The sequence below is a fragment of the Eulemur rufifrons genome, chromosome 19, assembly GCF_041146395.1.
Source record: "Eulemur rufifrons isolate Redbay chromosome 19, OSU_ERuf_1, whole genome shotgun sequence".
In the NCBI taxonomy this organism is placed as follows: Eukaryota; Metazoa; Chordata; class Mammalia; order Primates; family Lemuridae; genus Eulemur; species Eulemur rufifrons.
Window position 1 is genome coordinate 48,514,546 of NC_091001.1, and position 19,720 is coordinate 48,534,265.

The 19,720-nt window shown below is 49.4% G+C and overlaps 2 protein-coding genes across 3 annotated transcripts; one reads left to right on the top strand and one right to left on the bottom strand.

Annotated features, from left to right (window-relative positions):
- The first annotated feature begins 3 nt into the window (after positions 1–3).
- Positions 4–11,001, top strand: RETSAT (retinol saturase). The gene is made up of 11 exons (XM_069494834.1): positions 4–259; positions 2,404–2,586; positions 2,923–3,164; positions 3,305–3,506; positions 3,969–4,166; positions 6,035–6,154; positions 8,333–8,471; positions 8,722–8,831; positions 8,922–9,088; positions 9,305–9,464; positions 9,698–11,001. Exons 1-11 carry the CDS (start codon positions 91–93, stop codon positions 9,835–9,837), a joined length of 1,830 nt encoding a protein of 609 aa, XP_069350935.1. The 5' UTR covers positions 4–90; the 3' UTR covers positions 9,838–11,001.
- Positions 11,002–13,568: 2,567 nt separating this feature from the next.
- Positions 13,569–18,885, bottom strand: TGOLN2 (trans-golgi network protein 2). Of its 2 annotated transcripts, XM_069494837.1 has the most exons (5): positions 18,830–18,885; positions 18,280–18,593; positions 17,902–18,186; positions 16,663–16,746; positions 13,569–15,333 (listed from the first exon to the last, which is right to left on the bottom strand). In XM_069494837.1, the coding sequence occupies exons 1-5, from the start codon at positions 18,873–18,875 to the stop codon at positions 15,328–15,330; spliced, it is 735 nt and encodes a 244-aa protein (XP_069350938.1). In that variant the 5' UTR covers positions 18,876–18,885; the 3' UTR covers positions 13,569–15,327. The 2 variants fall into 2 exon arrangements, with proteins under 2 accessions (XP_069350938.1, XP_069350937.1); XM_069494836.1 differs by having other exon boundaries at positions 17,902–18,593.
- Positions 18,886–19,720: the final 835 nt, after the last annotated feature.

Genomic DNA, 19,720 nt, shown 5'->3' on the forward strand with positions numbered 1-19,720 from the left:
TGGGGAGAGCAAAGTAGCTGGGCGGAGCCGTGGCCCTAAAGACTGAGTAAAGTCCGAGCGGGCGCATTTCCCCGACCCGACGCCGGCGTCATGTGGCTTCTGGTGCTGCTGCTGGCGGTGCTGCTGCTGGCAGTCCTCGGCAAAGTTTGCCTGGGACTATTCGCAGGCAGCTCCCCGAACCCCTTCTCCGAGGATGTCAAGCGGCCACCAGCGCCCCTGGTGACTGACAAGGAGGCTAGGAAGAAGGTTCTCAAACGAGGTCAGCGGGAGGGACCCTGGGATCTGGGGCTGCGCTCGGGCACTCTTACAGGTTTGCATTCCGATTCCGGCAGGGCAAGCTGGTGCCAGACCTGGACCTCAGTTTCCCCATATGTAAAGTGCTGGGAGGGCTTCCTTGCACCTGCAGGCGCCCCATTTTAGTGTCCGCCACTGGGAGAGCCCTCGCCGGAGCAGACCTGGGAAATAGCTCCAAGGGCGCGGGCACTGTCCTCAGTGAGCCAAGGTCTTGGCATAGCCCAGTCCCAGACTTCCGCTTGGAATCCCCGTGGCTCTCGGACAGATAAGAAGAGACGATTCCCACACTTGGTTCCAGGACCTTAACTTTTTCACAAACCTCTCACGCGGGCTCAAGTGCGGGGAGAGCTGCGCAGAAATGTCTCCCAATCAGTATACCACATTGCATTTTGCCCGTCAGATAGACGATTTAATAGGTTACGTGTGGGCCCAACTCACAGGATTGAATCCTGCTTCTAAAACTTTGGTAGAGGTGCCTAAGGGTGCCTAAGGCTCAGAGCCTGCTCTCCACTTTAATCTTTAAAACGTATTTTGGGGTTGCTTCTACGGTTTAAAGAAAGAGTTCTGCTTTAAAAACAGATCCCCTGTTTGATCTCCAGAGTTACTCTCACTTATAAATTTTAGAATTCTGTGTGGTACATCTTGCTGCACAGAGACAATACTGTTCTACCTGTAAAGACTAAGTGTCTGGACTTCTGAGATAGGAGTTTTAGCTTGGACTCTGTTACTAATTTACTGCATAACCATTAGCAAGTCACTCCACCTTTCAGGGCTGGTTTTTAAAATGAAATGACTAGTTTAATTGCTTTTCAGACCAGGTTGTGATGTTAGTGGGTTATGAAATCAATTTAGTGGCTTGCAACTGGCATTTTCAAATGCAATAGAATAGAAAATATCAGAATGTATCAATACACAGTGCCAGTATATATTACATTGAGAATTTTCTGTTTCACCTATTTATGTTATACACTTACATATGTTCTGGGTTGTGATATAAAATGTAGTTTTCACTATGGGTCTCTCTAAGACCTTCTGAAAAATAAATTTGCCAAGTTCTCTTGCAGCTTGAAAAATTCCAAATCTCAGTTCTTTGGTAGTGAATTTTTTTTTTTTTCTTTGAGACCGAGTCTGGCTCTGTTACCCTGGCTAGAGTACAGTGGTCTCATCATAACTCACTGCAACCTCAAACTCCTGGGCTCAAGCAATTCTCCTGCTTCAGCCTCCCAAGTAGCTATGACTACAGGCACTGCCACCACGCCTGAATAACTTTTTCCATTTTTGGTAGAGATAGGGTTTTGCTCTTGCCCAGGCTGGTCTTGAACTCCTGACCTCATGTGATCCTCTTGTCTCAGTCTCCCAGAGTGCTAGGATTACAGGCATGAGCCACCATGCCTGGCCTAGCAGTGATTTTTTTTAAAGAACAGATCTTGTGTTGGAAGCCCATATAGTACCATGTGCTATCCAGTTTTGTCTTCTGTTGAGGTACTCTCTGCCCTCCCCCTACCCCACCACTGCCTCCAGACTTCCTCCGATGTGAGGGGCTAGTGCTGTGATTTCTCAGAGCAGTAACCTCTGAGCAGCTCTGTCCTGCCCAAGCCTCTCCACCAGAATTTGGAAGAGCCACCATAAGACCCAGCTGCTCCACTGGCACCTGCAGATCCTGTGTCTTCTAAAGAAACCCAGCTTGGAAATGGACAGTTCCATGAGCTGGCAGCCTGTCCACAAGATTCTTCCCCTGACCCCACCCCCTTGTTTTCTTTCTTGCCTAGCTCGCAGTCTGTATCTGTGCTTAGGTTTCTCAGCCTGTCCTGTTGTCAGCTTTCTGTTTTTGTTTCTGTAGTAGTTTACTGATTCTTGCTTTCTTTGAAAGGAGAAAAAATCCCCAGGTACATCGTGGCTTTGGTTAAATCAAATCAAATCACTTTGTTTAATCTACCTGGCTGGTCCTGAGTATTCCCAGGAGACACTATTCGAGCGCTTCATGCCAAACTGCTCTAGAGGTTTCTTGTTCTGTGCAAGCTAGAGAAGTCTTGTTTGGCCTCCCTATCTTTGCTAGTACCCTGCCCCTGCCTGAGAAGCTCACCTTCCACCTCGTCTCTTCTGCTGCAGCTTTCTCAACTAGCCAAGTGCCAGAGAAGCTGGATGTGGTGGTGATTGGCAGTGGCTTCGGGGGCCTGGCTGCAGCTGCGATTCTGGCTAAAGCTGGCAAGCGGGTCCTGGTGCTGGAACAACATACCAAGGCTGGGGGCTGTTGTCATACCTTTGTAAAGAATGGCCTTGAATTTGACACAGGTAAGGTGTGGGAAGGGGTTGGGAGCATGGCTGTATCTTCAGGAGGCTTGGAACAGCCCCTGTGGGGTGACACTGGGCATTTCCATGGTTTTGGAGGTGCCGTCTGTCTTCTCTCTGTGTACTTCTCTTGTCTGACAGCCATACCTACTGGGAGCTGAACCCGGCAGGGATCTGTTGCTTTCTGCTTTGACACCTTTCTACAGAAAGGGTGAGCAGCCCCCTCTGGGCATGCGCTTGACCAGTCTGGACAACCGCTTCCACTTTATTTCCTCACCCACCTTTCCAGGGCTCAATCCCCTTATCGCTTTGTCACGTTGTTTTCCCCTCTCCCAACAGGAATCCATTATATCGGGCACATGCAGGAGGGCAGCTTTGGCCGTTTCATCTTGGACCAGATCACTGAAGGGCAGCTGGACTGGGCTACCCTGTCCTCTCCTTTTGACATCATGGTACTGGAAGGGCCCGATGGCCGAAAGGAGTTCCCCATGTACAGTGGGAAGAAAGCCTACATTCAGGGCCTCAAGGAGAAGTTTCCGCAGGAAGAGGCTGCCATTGACAAGTATATGAAGCTGGTTAAGGTAACATGGCTATGCTGAGGACCCCCAGTTTATTCCTGACAAGGCTGACCTTCCTCATTAGTGGAGTGACTGGACAAGGGGAGGCAGGAAGGGAGGAACAGAGATGAAGCCTGTTCCCCATGGCTCATTTTCTTCCCTAGGTGGTATCCCATGGAGCTGCTCATGCCATCCTGTTGAAGTTCCTCCCATTGCCTGTGACTCGGCTCCTTGACAGGTGTGGGCTGCTGACTCGTTTCTCTCCGTTCCTTCGCGCATCCACCCAGAGCCTGGCTGAGGTCCTGCAGCAGCTGGGAGCCTCCCCTGAGCTCCAGGCAGTGCTCAGCTACATCTTCCCCACTTACGGTGGGTACTGGCCATGGGCTCTAGGCAGCTCCTGGAGGAGGAGGGGCTGCCCTTCCAGCTCTCGGTCTTTCTTCTCAGACCTGGCTGACTGAAATGGAGCTGTGTATAAACCCCAGGCCCTCTGGAGCTTGTGGATGACACGTCTGGCCACCTGCTGGACTCCCTGATAGAAATTCCCTTCATCTACACCTTGGATGATTTTTCTGTTCCATCAACACTGTCCTCCCTGGTCTTGGCACTGTGGCAGTTTGCAGGGAGGATATTCCTGCTGGCCCTGAGAAGTCTAAAGTACCCCATGTTTGGATAGAAATGGCTCCTCTGGCTGTTCTGGACCCTGGGGAACATTCGCAACCTCGGATGGACTCGGGTTGCATGTTAGCTCACAGGAATCGTGGGCTTTTCTGAGTGGTGCTGGTGCCCGCTCTTGCCTGCTCATCACCCCTGCCTTCTGTCCTTCTGCAGGTGTGACCCCCAGCCACAGCACCTTTTCCATACATGCTCTGCTGGTTAACCACTACTTGGAAGGGGCCTTTTATCCCCGAGGGGGTTCTAGCGAGATCGCCTTTCACATGATCCCTGTGATTGAGCGGGCTGGGGGTGCTGTCCTCATGAAGGCCACTGTGCAGAATGTGTTGCTGGACTCAGCTGGAAAAGCCTGTGGTGAGAGCCCCGCGCTGTGCTTTGGGGGTCCCGGGGTTGGTGTGGGAGCGACCTGATGTCTCTCTGGGGCAGAAGGTATAGAAGAACTGACCTCCTCATGGTGGTTAAAGGCTAGAATCTGCCCCAGAGCAGGGGCCAGGGGATAGTGATTAGTCTGGAGGTAAAAAGGAAGCAGGATTAGCGGGGCATGGTAACATGCATGCCTGCAGTCCCAGCTACTCGGGAGGCTGAGGCAGGAGGATTGCTCGAGCCCAGAAGTTTGAGGGTGCAGTGAGCTATGATGATGCCACTGCACTTTAGCCCGGCAACAGAGCAAGACTCTGTATATAAAAAAAAAAAAGCAGGAAGGATGAAGGATTGCATGGTCCCCAAAGAACAGGATTTAATCGTTTATTCAATAGATAAAAATATTTATCCAGTAATCCATGACCTTCTTCTTGAGTGTAGTGGCTCTTTTTTATGCCTATAGATCTTAACACTTAATAGAGGCTCAATAAGTGCTTCTTCGGTGAGTCATGGGATGAATGCTAGGTATTCCACAGGACAATGTGGAGGCCAGGAGGATGCCCTGCCCTCAATCTGTGGGGCCTAGTACCTTGCTCTCCTGGCTCAGGTTGGTGCTGTTACCTGCATAGACACTGAAAACTTCACTATGAATGAGCTGTTTGAAGAGGGCAACTATGCAGTGAAGAACTCCTCGGAATAGCAGGGAACTGAACAGGCCACCCACAACTAGGGTGTACTTAAAGAAGCATCAAAGAAGGGGACAAAAACAGGCCTGAGGGAAACAGGATTGGTGTGAACATGAATTTGCCAGATGTACCTTTTGGGATGGAGGAGGTGGTGAGTGGGGGGGCCCAGCACAAAATAAAACAATCAAGGAGAAGAGGCCAATCAGTGATCTCAATCCATTCGTTGAAAGGACTGAGAAACTGCGGAGCAGTAACACAGCTGGCTGCCGGTTGTGCAAAATTGTCTCTGATATCCATGAGCAAGTTCTCCTTCCAGCTAAGAGGGGTAATGGCAATAAAGATTAGAAATAAAAGGTAAATAAGTCCCAATCTAGATCTCAGTAAGTTTCCAGTCTCATAGGGAAGATCACTGAAAATTTAAGTGCCATATGGATGCATACACTAAGGATGGAGGTGGCATACAGCATGGTGGGACGTGGACAGCCTCACAGAGGCTGAGGTGCTTGAGCTGCATTGTAAAGGGTGACATGAAGCTAGCGAGCAGATGAGGTTGGAGGAGATGATTCCAGGAAGAGGGAGCGCCATGTGCAAAGGCATGGAGTTATGAGAGAGCTGAGCATCTTCAGGCACCCACAAGTATTAGGTTGAACCATAAGAAATCACCATTTTTATAAGTCAAAAAATGGTTGAATATCAGCGGTTTGATATGGTGCTGCCTAATATACACTGGGAGTAGCTAAGATGAGGCTGGATACACAGAAGGGACCAGATCACACAGGCTTCTACGAGACTTTGGAGGTTCTGTTGAGGCATCATTGGAGGGTTTTGAAGAGTATTTTGGAAACAACTCTGGGAGCAGTGAAGGCGGCCCTGGGATTCCATCAGAAGGGCTTCAGCCCGGGAACTTTGTCTGGGGCTTTGGCTAAAGTACAGAGTCCCCATACACAGGCATATGTGGAAAGAGCTACCTAAGGTAAGCCCAGAAGTGATTGCAGGATAGGCTGAGGGTGCTTGAGGGGAATGGCTCCCTTTGCAATTTGCCTGGGGCCTGCCCTGCCTGGCCTTGGGAGGCTGGGACTCCCAGGTCTCTTAGGCTGGGAGAGATCCATGGAGGATATGGGCCTTCATCTTCTTCCTGGAGCTCACAGACCCTCAGCCAAGTTCTTGTGCCTGCAGGTGTCAGTGTGAAGAAGGGGCATGAGCTGGTGAACATCTACTGCCCCATTGTGGTCTCGAATGCAGGACTGTTCAATACATATGAGCACTTACTGCCGGAGAACGCCCGCTGTCTGCCAGGTAAAGACCTGCGTAGCTCCTCTTGCAAGTTCCCCAACAGTTCCCCTTCTGGAGCAAACTTGTTCTGCTTCTGGGGTGCCCCTCTGACTGTCCTTAAGCAGAAAAGATGAGAACACTGGTCTCTAACTGTCCCGACCCGCAGGACTGTCAATGCGAACCCTGGAAGGGGGAGTGGGAATTGGGGGGACAAGAGACGCGAGAAATGTAGACAAGACAGGAGTCTGATCAAGTCTCGTTTATTGTGTGCTGAGTGGCAGGTTTTATAGGTCAGCAAGGCGGGAAAAGAAAAGGCGGGGTTAAGTTCAAACTGCAAAGCGGCCGTTAAGTAAGGCGGGAAATGTCAGCTCCTCCCACAGTGGAACTGACTGTGATGCTGCTTATGGAGTGGAAAACTACTGAGCTCAGGCGCCAGAGGCAATGCTGTAGCCGGGCCTCAAGGCTCCGGACATCTAACAGCATCCTAACCCTAGAGTTTATGATTGGGGAAACTGAGGCCCACATAGGGGAATTAACTTCCAGAGGCCACCCAGCTGAAAGTGGCATTGCCGAGAGGCAAAGCCTGGTCTGTTTTGAAAGGTGGGGCTCCGCAGCCCTCTGGGCTAAGTGTGGGACTTGCAGAGAAAAGGGCTCAGGAAGAGGCAGGAGAGCAGGTCAGCTCACAGGGAACAGTGGCTGGGCTGATGCTGAGAAGTTACTTCAGGGTGTCGTGTAACCAGACGCTACTGGTGTGATCAGAGGAAAAGAGGCTGCTGGCCAGAGGGAACAGGAGTAACCCAGGAGGGTGAGACAGGTCCAGAGGCCTCTGGCTGGGGCTGGAGGTGGAGGGCACAAAGCAGCCCAGCATGGGGACGAGATGGAAACCAGGGCCTTCCGTGGTGCACGAGGAGCCAGAGAGCAGAGGGGAAGGAGCTCTCACCCCAGAGGGCCGCCCCGGGGGCTGCTGCCTGAGGAGCTGGGGGACGGGGCAGCAGAGTGGGTGGGGTGGGAAAGTGAGTTCTGGCTTTCTTCAGGGGCACTGGGTGGGGTGGGAGTTGTGACTGTGCCATAGGGTTGGTACCACCAAACACCAGCCTCTCCTTTCTTTGCCTCCCCTGCTTGCTGCCCACTCGGGGCCTCCCCTCTCCCAGACTGGGGGAGCTGAGTGAGGTGAGGCAGAGACTGCCAGGGCCGGGGCCTCTGTTGCTTCCCGCTTCCCTGTGACCCTTTTCTGCCAGGTCCTCTCTTCTCTGAGACCTGACATGTCCCTGACAGGCCCCGGGGTCCCAACCAGGCCTGCCTCCTCTCCAGGCAGCTATGCTGGAGCTCCCTGTCCTGCCGGCCCTCCCCTCACAGTCAGGTGACATTTTCACTGCCCCTGTGTATCTTCCCCATGCATACAAGCTGAGGTCCTCAACTGACAGTGGTGAAATGAATGAAGCAGAGCAGCCAGCAGCCCAGTCATCCCTTAAACACGGTCCTGGGAGTGGGAACACAGCATAAGAATTTGTGGGTGCAGTTTCCAGAACACTGGTCTGGAGTCACCCACTGAGAGGTGGGGAGGCCTAGCTGCTCAGGTCCAGGGGACATCAGGTGGTCCACACAGTGGCTGCTGCTCTGCCACAGTGCTGTTCCCTGCTCCTCCTTCCAGCCAAGTCCTCAGATGCCAGGTACCATTCAGGCCGTTTGCCTCTGTTCACCTGCATGGCTTGCCACCTGGAGGCCTTGTTCTGGCAGAACCACACACTAGGAATGATGCATGTTCACTCCCTAGATGGCTTGTATTACAGTTAATACTGAAATCGAGGCTTTTAACACACTGGTGTTCACTTGTGTGGTCTGCACAAGCGGGAGCCCCATCGTGTGCTCCTAACTTCCAGACACTAAGGGGAAGTTAGCCTGACCATCCTGCAGGGGCTGAGAGCCAGCTCAGGGAGGCTGGAGGCCATGGACTGGGTGTCACCTACCTCTCAGGGAGCTCAGGGCAGTGGTAGGGGGAGTCGGAAGAGTAGGAGTCTGGGGCTGTGTCCTTCCCAGGCAGGAGGAGACAGAAGAGCAGGGGCCCTGCCAAGTTCATGTTGAAGCAATAGCTGTGGCCTGGCCCTGCCTTTGAAATGAGCAGACATCAAGAGGCTCTCCGGGAGCAGGCAGTGGCCATCTCTGGCCACAGTCCCTGCAGTCCTTGGTGACTCCCTTTGGCAGGTGTGAAGCAGCAGCTGAGGATGGTGCGGCCTGGCCCGGGCTTTTTCTCTGTTTTCATCTGCCTACGAGGCACCAAGGAGGACCTGGGTCTGTCAACTACCAACTACTATGTTTATTATGACACGGATATGGACCAGGCGTAAGGCGTGTGTGTGTGCATGTGTGTGTGGCCCGTGCTTCCCTGGACACTGGGGAATGAGCAGAGGATATGAAATGGGAGGAAGTGGGCAATTTCCAAATTGCTTCTGAAGAGTTAGGCACACCAAGGCCCTGCTTCAGCTTCTTCCACACTGTGGGGAGTCCCTGGGGACGAACTGACCTTGGGCTGGTGCAGGTGGCTTTGAGGACAGAGGCCTCGAGATGTGCAGCCACACTCCTCTCGCCCACAGGATGGAGCGCTTCATCTCCATGCCCAGGGAAAAGGCTGCAGAACACATCCCCTATCTCTTCATCGTCTCCCCATCAGCCAAGGACCCGACTTGGGAGGACCGATTCCCAGGTGGGGCTTCAGGGCCTGGTGGAGCCCAGAGTTGGGGGCAGGTAGTTGGGGGAAGGCACCAGGCAGTAGTGACGCAGCTCTGATCCCCAGACCGGTCGACGATGATTGTGCTGGTGCCCAGCAAGTATGAGTGGTTTGAGGAGTGGCAAGTGGAGCCGAAGGGAAAGCGGGGCCATGACTATGAGACCCTCAAAGACTCCTTTGTGGAAGCCTCTGTGTCGGTGGTCATGAAACTGTTCCCGCAGCTGGAGGGGAAGGTACTGGGGCAAAGCATGTGGGGTGGGGACAGACCTCCTGGTGCCATTTCTGCCCATTCCTTAGGACAGGGGAAGAAGGCCCCAAGAGAAGTGGGCCCCAGGGAAGGACAAGGCACCACCCCAGCAGTCGGCACATTCAAGAGATGGGGAAAGGGAGAAGAGACAGGAGATCATGAGTTCCCGCTGTCCCCCTGGGCTGCTTTTTTGCTTCCTCAGGTGGAGAGTGTGACCGGAGGATCCCCACTGACCAACCAGTTCTATCTGGTGGCCCACCGAGGGACCTGCTACGGGGCTGAACACAATCTGGGCCGCCTGCACCCTCGTGTGATGGCCTCTTTGAGGGCCCAAAGCCCCATCCCCAACCTCTACCTGACAGGTACACTCACTGCCCTATTTTGCCAGGACCTGAGACCCTGGGCCCCCTGTCACCCAAAGTCCTCTGCTCCTGTCCTCAGGCCCTGCTGTCCCCTGCAGCCTCCCATACCCTGAGCTGGACTGCCTTGGCAGGCTGTGGCCCCGGTCCTGATCTGGACCAGCTTTGGGTGGCCCTAGCTCGGAGGGATGGAGGGACGAGCATCACAGCCCTGGGCCTCTGCTCTTGCCTTCTAGGCCAGGATGTCTTCATCTGCGGGCTGCTGGGGGCCCTGCAAGGGGCCTTGCTGTGCGGCAGCGCCATCCTGAAGCGGAACTTGTACTCAGACCTTAAGGATCTTGCCTCTAGGATCCAGGCGGAGAAGAAGAAGAATTAGAATTAGTTCCATCAAGGAGGAGTCAGAGGAATTTGGCCAATGGCTAGGGCAGCTCCCCTGACTTCCCATAATATCTTTCTGCACTAGTTCCTTGCACATAGAAAGCACTCTAATTTGGTTCTGATTTCTGAATAGATGCCTAGCATAAATCATAGTTTTGAAACTGAAGCTCTTCCAGCTGGGGTAGATGATGATCTTTACACCTTTGGTGGCATGCTGTCACTACTGAAAGGCCTGGTCTGGGCTACTGATTTGGCTGGCCTTGGCTTGCTCTGCACCCCTAACCAGTACCTCCTGACTCTCCACGATGAAATCAAATATTCCATTGGTCGAGGGATGGAGCCCTTACACTACTTGTCAGCTCAAGCAGGTGTGTCCAGTTCTGCCCTGAGGCTTCTTCTGTCACACTCAGAGCTGCGCTGCAGAAGTCTGCACTGTCAAGGGAAGAGGGTGAGCAATGAGGATTTAGTCAAAACCTGGGCATGCGTGTGGTTACACTTCCACAGGTTCAGAGGGCTCCAGGTCCCATCTGTGCTGGCTCCAGTGGCTGTTCAGAGGATAGGAAATACCCTCGACAGGGTTAGTGTGATTCTAGAAGTGGGGGTAACTACAAACCCATTAGTTAGTAAGGCGCATATCCAATTTGGTCTGTCTTCCTTACAACTGGGGTGGCATCTGTTCTCAACATGCCAGCGCCAAGACACCCTCAGGGAGCTCAGCACATGGGCCTAGCCTCTGAGAGGATAATGGAACAGTGACGTCAGGAGTCAGAGCACAGACCAGCAAGAAGATGACTTTGCTGGCTTGAAGCAGGCTGACGGGCATTCCAGGCAAGGGCACAGCCGAGGACAGCGCAGGGAGGCAACAAGAGTGGACCCCAACAACAGCCCACCTACCTCCTGAGTACAACACAGGTTGCTGGGCACAGGAGAGGGGTGTGAGGATGGAAAGTTGGTCTGAGTCAGAACGTGGAAAGCCACAAAATGTGTACAAAGCCCAGAAATGGCATTTGCAGTTTACTAGTACATCTGTGAGGGTTGAATGATATAGTGAATGAAGACTCAAAGTTCACGGAAATCACCTTTCACTTGTGTTAAACTGAAGCACCAGGGTCTTACTTTAGTCCATGCTAATATTATATTAATAAATTTAATGATTTCATTGCCTTAATATCTGGAATTTAATTTGGTTTTTGTTCAATGACACAAAACTGCATTGTGATGGCATTTACAAAAGCTCAGTAAAACAACATGTACTGAAACATACTTATCATTAGACCACAATGAGCTTAAAAAACAGAAAATTAAGTAATTATAATTAAGTTACAAACAGCTGAAAATGTATAACATTGCAAAACGGTGGCCATCTTCAAATTGGGCAAACAAAAAAGAAGAGAAACAATTTTGACAGTCATTTATTGAACACAGTGTCATGAATTAAAGGAGTATCTATGAGAGTGTCAGGGGCTGGCTTATTGGCAGCTTGAAATACTATACAGCTCAGTCGCAAACCCTTTACACAGGAAATTTAGGAAATTCACATCTGATTTGTGGAACCAGCTGAGTTGACAGTCACTCTTGGCTCTGCATGTACATACAGTTAAATTAAACCTGAAAATTTCTCCCTCACTCAGTTGAGCAAGGCATGACAAACCCAACCTTCCTAGCAAGGGTTTTCAGAAAACAGCCGGGCAGCAGCACAGGGCCTGGTGCCTCACACATTCTCCTTCATGCTCAGGTGGTTCAGACATGTGCCCAGCACTCTAGCTCCCAGGATACCTGCAACATTCATATCAGGTCACCCTGTACAAACAAGGACAAGGGAAGACAACCAGCATCGCCAGAACGGAGATGCTAGAGCTTTCGTATTCTATTACCAAATGTGTCATCGAAAACCATTGTGGGAAAAAACTGAATTCACATAGCTAGTTGTCAGGTCTTTCTGAGTTATCTTGGCCTTTCTAGACAGACTGGCCTTCAACTCCCCTGGAGTCCAGAAATGGACTCTTTTAGTACTTCTACTCAGTAATCTTCAGCAGGGAAACAACTTTCTCTATTAGCATCCATGACTGAAACATAGATTCCTCCTAATAGAAACCACCCTTCAACCAAAAACTGGGCGCAGGAAGGGAAGGCCTTAGCTGTCTGTGCAGGATGGCTCTTGTGGCCCCAAGTGCTTCTTACACATCACCCCCCAGCCCCAGCTTGAGAGGTGCCTCAGCCAGCTCGCCCCCATCCACATGATCACTAGGAAAACATGCTTCAAATATTCTATCTCTAAGAAAGCCATCCAGAAAATAAGTTTTCCTTTGGTGTGCAATATTTCCATCAGTGCAATTTCTAAAGGGAAACTTAAATTCTACTGTACTCTTTTGGCACAACAAACACTACTTCTCAGAGGCTCAAAAGCTGAGCTCTGGGGACTCCATGACAACAGGGACATGTCCACCGGCTCCCACCCTCTTGGTTTCTGATACCAACCTGTCTTTCTGCTCTCCTCTTTAAGAGCAAAACCCAACATGTATTAGGTCACAGCAAGCAGCAGCCAGGAAGAGCTAGGGGGCCCCTCATCAAGTCACATCCAGGTGGCATGAAGAAAGAAAACATCTCCTCTACCAGAAGCAACTGACGTGAAGTTCTAAGGAATATCACTATGCTAGGCAGATAGGAAGACAGTGCCAAGGCTGTCCCTCAAGAGCTCAGTTTCTTGAGGAGACCAGACAGACATCAGATTCCAACTGCCATGTTTTCCTGAAGTTCCAAAATGAGTGAGTGGCATTATGAAGAGCTAGCAGAGTGAAAAGGAAAGAGCCAATCGCGTGGGGTGGGGCAGTCAGGAAGGTCCATGGGCAAACTTGAGCTGCCCTGAAGAAAAAGGCAAGAGAAAGAGAAGGGAGAGCACCTAACCAAAGAACAACCATGGAGGCAGGGAAGAGGAGGGCACAGCCAGAATAAAGGCACAGAGGCACAGAAGGGGCCCAGCAGGAGGGGCCGGGGCCTGGCTGGATGCAGAGAAAGGCAGGCAGGAGGGTGTCAGTCAATCTTCAGAGTCCTGAATACCAAAGGGCCTGTAACTGCATTCTCTAAGCCTTGGAGGTACAGACTGAAGCTTCAGAGCAGGCCAAGTATTTCAGAAAGATTAATCTTTCCACAATTCATCTTCTTTCCAAGAAGATGGACAGGAGGCCCAATGAAGGTGGTTTTGCAAAGGAAAAAAAAAAAAAAAAAAAAAAATCCAAGAGAGAAACAACAGAGGAAGCCAGGTAAATGGAAAGAAATATTGTAGCTGAAGATCTTAAAAAAAAAAAACAAACAAAAAAACGGATATGACTTTTGTGACAAGAGAGAAAAATAGCAAAAGTCTGCAATTCGGTGTTCAGGTGATTGAAGACATTGAGCAGCTGAGAGGGACAGCTTAATGGACAGAAGAGAGAAATTCAATTCAGTGACAACAGGACAACCAAGCTGAAATATTCACACCTGCAGGACTGGGCTCTTTGAGTATTAGTCCAACACAAGACTTGGGAGTCACTCACTCAGAGGAAAAAGAATGGGTGAATTTCTGAAGAAACAGTCAAAGGAACAGAGAGGCCTGGCTCTGAGGGCCTCTTCCCCACCAGCATAGGGCAAGGCAAAGGACAATTTGTCAGAGATGCCAAGAAAGGGGAATTTCCATTTGGATCGCCAACAGTGTCTGATTCCACCAAGGACAAGACTCTTAGCTTTGAGAACCAGCCATTGATTTGGTGATTTTTGGGAAAGCACAGAGGAAGACTGGGACCAAAGTGAATTTGTAAAAGTCATGAAGAATTACGAATGGCAAAGTAAGAGAAGCAATACTTAATGGAGACGCTGAGCAGGGGAAGGAAGTGCAAACAGGACAGACGGGAGTGGGGAACTCTGGCTGGGCCTGAAGGTGGAAGGAAAGGAGCTAGTGTTATTAGGCCTGAATGGGAAACACGGGAGGGGAGGGGAAAGGCAGGGAAGGGGGGACTGTCACCACGGTCCTAGGGAATACTAGAGGAGCCTCAGAGAAGGTTCCTCAGGTTGGAGGAAAGTACTGTAACACTGGTGCCCCAGTAGAGAGAATGATCCAGGAAGAGCCGGCATTCATTCCTCACCTCCACAGAGTGGGCTACCTGCCAAGAATGAAACTTTCAACGTGAAGCCATGGGCTCTTTTAAGCAAGGTGGAAGATAATCAGGATGGTCCCTTCTGTAGACTTACTGCCTCAACAGCACAGATTTCATCATATTTCCATCACCTCCCACATTCTTTGTATTTCCCTGAGATTAGCTCAGAAACAACTCTCTTTAGGCTCTCTATAGTAGGGCAGAACATGACCAGAACAGATTTAAATAAAACTTCAAACAACAGTGTGATCCAAGACACAACCTTCACTTATCCCAGAGGAACCCACTGAATATCTCAAATTTTAATAATTCATGACATGGGAAAGGAGAATTTTTACTAATTACTCTTGGCATCTTATACCAGATGAGAGGACCATCAGATAGGTTAAGGTAAAATGCTCAGAGAGTACAGTGCTTTCTACATAAAAGTCAATGTGTCTATTTTAGGCAACAAAGACAAAATCCAGTTTGTGGGAAACCTAGCTCACAAAATTCCTGTGAAAAAACTACAGACTGTGACCAAAACTCTCCTACATGTTTTCTTGCATGAAGCATGAACTTGCCCTATTTCAAAAAGTTCCTACTGAGTATGGTTGTACGAAAGATCACACTGTTTCAAATCATATTTATAAAAAAATCTGTGATGGGAACAGTGGCCTTACTTCCAGAAACCCCAACTTCAGTTTTATGTTCAGTACAACCAAATGGAAGTTGACTGACTGACTTTGTCTCTAGTCATATAAAATATCGGAAAAGGTGAAGAACTCCTGGCAGACAGGTTAGACTTGCAGGCAATAAAGCACGCTTTTAGCCTCCTGTCGTGGGTTACTGCTGAAGCCTTTAAGAGAACAGTGTGTTCAAAGTAGCCCTTTGCTCATCAGCATTTCACCGTCTGCTATGTCTTTTTAGGGCACATCCCTGTCCAAAGTAAGAAGCCTCAGTAGAAAAGCACCTCTACCTGCAGCTGTCTCCTAGGTGTGCAGAGACGGACAGTAGAGAGCGCAATGCCGTACTCAAGGGCCAACTACAGCACAGAGCCAAGGCCCCAGGCAGGGTGGGCAGCAGCGCAGCCTGCCCAGGCTGGCATCTCCCTTTGGTCATAGCCGTGTTTCCACATGCTCCCTCCACACGCACGCACAGCAGGAAAGGATGAAAGCCACCAGCAGAAATGAAGGGAACACAGGAGAACAACATCACCAAAGTGCAGGTGCAAACCCCAAAGCCACCCCCGCCCCGCCAGCCCAGACTTGCCACCGAACCCCAGACGAGGGTGTCTCTTAGGTCACAGTATTTTTTTCTTCATTTCTCTTGATTTAGAAACAGATCAGCAGGGAGGACAAGGTTCTCAAGGACAAAAATCAAAGCTGAAATGAGAGTAACAGACTCTATTGGTAACATTCACCTTTTTCCAGAGGGATATACCATATTGTTATGACTTTGGGGAGGAAAAAAGATCTTTGGGGAACTGCAGTTCAGGAAAAAAATTCACAATTAAGACAAACTGACCCACTGCCATATAAACAGCAATTAAAAATAAAAGCACAAAAAATTATTTTTAAAGCTAGACTGAAATAAAGCAAATACTAGTAAGATATACACTTGATGGATAGATATGGAAATCCTGGCTTCTGTTCCATACTGTTCTGTATTTTTTTTGAACTATTTACATGCGTTTTTTTTCCAATAAAAAAAGTCATAATGAAGAGGGGAAATTCCTTAAGGTCAGTTATCTGGGAAGGTCATAAGCCAAATTTAAATTTGTAAGGTTATCTATTGGACTAGTCAACAAAGATGTTCTAGCTCAGTGGCTTGTTCTGTTGCTGATGTGAGTTGTACAAGTGAATCATGTCCCCTATAGGAAGTCTGGGAATAATTCATAGTTGGGCCACCAAGTATTGTTTGCCAGTGTCCTCCCTGTTGCTATACAAAATGGGGAAGGTCGGGTACGTGCCAGTAGCAACACAATGAGAGTACAGTCTTCTTACCTACACAGGTAACCTTCAGAGAAAGACCCCTGTTTAGCTCTGCTGCCATGGTGTGGAAGGAGGATTTATCTTTGGCAGAGGCAGGACTGGCTACAGTCAGGAGCTCTAGCTCACAAAGCTTAATACACAGAGCTGATGTGGAGAGTTGGAAGCCTACGTGCTTCTGGGCTCATTTGTTTCCAGGGAGCGTATTCTAGTGCTTTGCCGCCTAAAGTGTGGTTACAGCAGCACTCGGTGTCACCTGAGAACTCTGTAAAAATGTAGAAACACAGGCTCCACCCCACACCTAGTGAATCAGATATTGCTTTTTATCACAATTCCCAAGGTGATTCATATGCTTATTAAAGTTTGTGAGACACTGGTGGAGTACAAAAAGCTCAGGACTCAGAATCTAGGGAGTTGCGATGAGGTCCTGATTTTGCCACTAACTTATAGTAGAAACTTAGGAAAAAAAATCAGTGTTTCTGAGTGGGACTGTTTCCTCATCCACAGAGGAAGGAAGCTGTTGCAGTGTACTTGAAGGTTTCCTCTAGCTCTAACACTGTGGATATGTATATATGGATGTTTCTAGTTTGTAGTCTGACAAGGGCGGGGACAGTGACAACAGCACCCCCGGAACCAGCCACTGCTGCCGAGCCAAATGCAAACCCACTATTATCTACCGGAGGTTGCATATCCCTCCCATGGATTTGGCTTCTCTTTTCTTACCTTCTGGTCCAAACGTTGGTAGTCACTGGCCTTTGGCCGCCGAGTGACTTTGGATTTTTTTCCTTCCAGGACAAAAGCAATAATCTGAGGAAAGGTAAAAGAAAATGATTCACAGGTGGCTCTGTAATAACATATTTCAGTCTCTAAAATCAAAGGTAGTTACCTGGCAGTAGTACACGTGTTAATGATTCTGACTATAGAAAGAGCAGCACACCCACAAAGAGGCCTATTTAAACTATAATGATTCTAAGTCAGAATCCTTTATACTACTTAATAGGAAAGAACAGATGGAGGAAGGCTGTCTGAGCTCTAGCTTGAGGGAGTCTGTATGATTTATTCAAATGTACTCAAAGATCTGCCAACTCCTCTCCAGGGAGTTTTCAAATAGGACATTCCATTTTTTAAAATATCATAATCAGAAATTATTTCCTATCTATAAATGTACTCTTTCATCCTGCACTTTGCTTCATCAACAACTACACTCTTAACTTTACCACTCTCCATGGTAAACACTTAGATGTAGAATAAGGAATGTACATTTTTACTAAAGTCTTCCCCTAGTCTTATGGCCATCATTAAATTGGACTCTCTAATTTTAACCAGGCTACAGAAACTATCTTCTAAATTCTTGGGGCTCAATAGGAAATACAATCATTTTGTCATTAGAGTGGTTGCCAAGGTTACTTCGGACCAAACTCAGCAGAAAAAGTAAAAGATATCTGTATCTGTGCAATTTCTGGGCTTTCATCTAATTATTAGTAATTGCAGAAGAGAGTTCCTGGGTTCTTTGCTGTTGGTATCAAAGACTAAGTAACTGAAACCATTCTTTAAGCCACTGAAGATAAAAGAATGTTGGGAAAGGAAGCTACAAGTGATGCATTGTCTCAAGAATGGAAATTAGGTTGGAAGATAATGGCTCTGTCAAGACTCAGGTCCACTGAGGCTGCAAAGGATCTAAGTTCAAGGTTATGGGAGGAGATCCCACTTCAGGTCAGATCATAATAAAATCTTAACTTGGCACCTAGTGTGGCAGCAAAGAGCACTCAAAGGAAACAGATGACATAATACACGATTTACAAAACAAGAGTTAAGAGTCCTAGCAGGGTGTGAGGAAAAAATGAAGTTTGTCTTAAAATTCCCAATGCTTGCAGGCAGATGGGTGGTGGATACCCATCCACATGCCAAGCTTCCAGGGTGGGGGAAATCTTATTCCCCTCCCTAAGGCAACTCTTGACTTACCTTCCGCTTGTTGTGATAAGCAATATAGAGGACAGCAACAAAAATGGCTGCAGTCACCAGATATGCAAAGAAGTGGCTGCTCTCTGCACTGGCATTTCCAACATTGTCATCCTTCTCTCTATTCATGGGATCCAAAAGTATCCCTTCGCGGTTATCACTGGAGGCAGGGCCAGACATCTTTTCTTTCTCTTCTTTGGGTGGTGAGTCCTCTTCAGGCTCTGTATCACCTTCTTCAGTATCTTTGGGCTCCACATCTTCAGCAGGCTCTGAAGACTTATCTTCCTCCTGCTTGGGAAAAATGAGGTCAGGGTCCACTGACACTTTCTCCCCAGATTCAGTTCTGGAAGCATTCAGAGACGTCTCTCCTTCATCAGCTACCTGGTTTATGTTAGAGTTGGGGGAGTCCTTTTTATCAGAGGAGGGGATGGAGGTGGGCTTGTTGGAGTTGCCTTTCGCGGGAGGTGGGCTCAAACTTGACCTGCTGGAGCCTTCTTGAGGAGACGGCTGCTCCACAACTGAGCCGTTAGAGACATCATTCGTGGAAGATAAGTTCCGAACGAGTGGATCAGAAAGATGTTCCTTGGTAGGCAGCTGGCTCGAGGTGGGCTGGATGGGGTCGCTTCCTGTAGGACGTTGACTTACAGTCCCGAGGGACGTACTTTTGGTTGCTGGCAGCGTAATGCGGGGCGGGTCTACAGAAATAAAGAAAACAGTTAGCCCTGGAGAAGGGCAGGCCGGAAGATGGCATTCCCCAGAGCTGAAAGAGATGGGGGGAAACCGGCGAAGAGAAGTGGGGGGTGGGGCGGGGGACGATGGCGAGCAGAGAGGTGGGGTCGGGCAGGGAAAAAGCGAGCCCAGATGGCGACCGGGCGAGAAGAGAATGGCTGGTCAGGAGGCAAGAGTGGGATGGGGGTTTGGGGGGGTTTACCCGCCACCGCGAAGCTCAGCAAGACCAACGCAACCAGGAACCGCATCCTGCACGGATTGCGCTTCCGCCCTCTACCGCTCTCGCGAGATCAGCGCTCAGGGCTGCGCGCTCGCAGCCACGCCCTTTCCTGCGCGCGTCTCCGCCATACGCAGCGGCGTCCGGCCTAGTGGGGGATTCGGCGGACCGCCACTGGTCGGTCGGTGGTTTACTGTCTGTCTGTTGGTGCTTGCGGCTTCCCCAGTGGAAGGCGAGCCACCTCTTCCTGGTTTCTCTTTTCCATAGCAGCCACAACAGACTGGCAGTCCGTTTTTCCCTCTGTCCTCTCGTACTTTCGAGTCAACACAAGCTGAGCAGGAGCTCCCTCGCCTTGGGCACCAGCCCACAGGAGTGAGGTCGCTGGGGCCGGGCGTCGCCTCTTCGCCCCATCCTCTGCTTGCGTTCTAACCTCTCCCTCTCTAGTGGTTCTTTCCCCGCAGCACATAAACATGGTCTTTCCCATCTCGAAACAAACTCATCACATCACCTGCGTAGCATTGGCTTTGCATCCCGGCGTTCCTCGCTCCTGACTCCACAGAAACAGCGCTCTCCGAGGTCGCCAAGAGCTTTTCCAAAAAGTTCGTCCTTTTTCTGATAATAAAAGTGTAGAGGTAGAAAACAATACCTTACTTCCACCCTTCCGGGATCACCATTACTAATGTTGTTTTAGTGTATTTTCTGCCGTGCAAATATTTAATGTTTTTGGTTAGGTAATATAATGGTTCAAAAATCAAATGGGATTTAAAAATATATAAACGTTAGAGAATCCTTGCTCCTTACCCCTCCACAGGTTACCATTTATATTAGTTTATTGTGTTTCCATCTAGGGTTTTTTGTTTTGTTTTGTTTTGTTTT

Bases quoted from the DNA above. Each gene is read 5' to 3' on its own strand.
- RETSAT (XM_069494834.1), top strand. From the start codon at position 91: ATGTGGCTTCTGGTGCTGCTGCTGGCGGTGCTGCTGCTGGCAGTCCTC. The intron at 8,472-8,721 runs GTAAGGCGTGTG...TCTCGCCCACAG, and splicing joins GACACGGATATGGACCAGGC to GATGGAGCGCTTCATCTCCA. The intron at 9,465-9,697 runs GTACACTCACTG...CTTGCCTTCTAG, and splicing joins CCCCAACCTCTACCTGACAG to GCCAGGATGTCTTCATCTGC.
- TGOLN2 (XM_069494836.1), bottom strand. From the start codon at position 18,875: ATGCGGTTCCTGGTTGCGTTGGTCTTGCTGAGCTTCGCGGTGGCGG. The intron at 18,594-18,829 runs GTAAACCCCCCC...TTATTTCTGTAG, and splicing joins GCTGAGCTTCGCGGTGGCGG to ACCCGCCCCGCATTACGCTG. The intron at 16,747-17,901 runs GTAAGTCAAGAG...ACCTTTCCTCAG, and splicing joins CTTATCACAACAAGCGGAAG to ATTATTGCTTTTGTCCTGGA.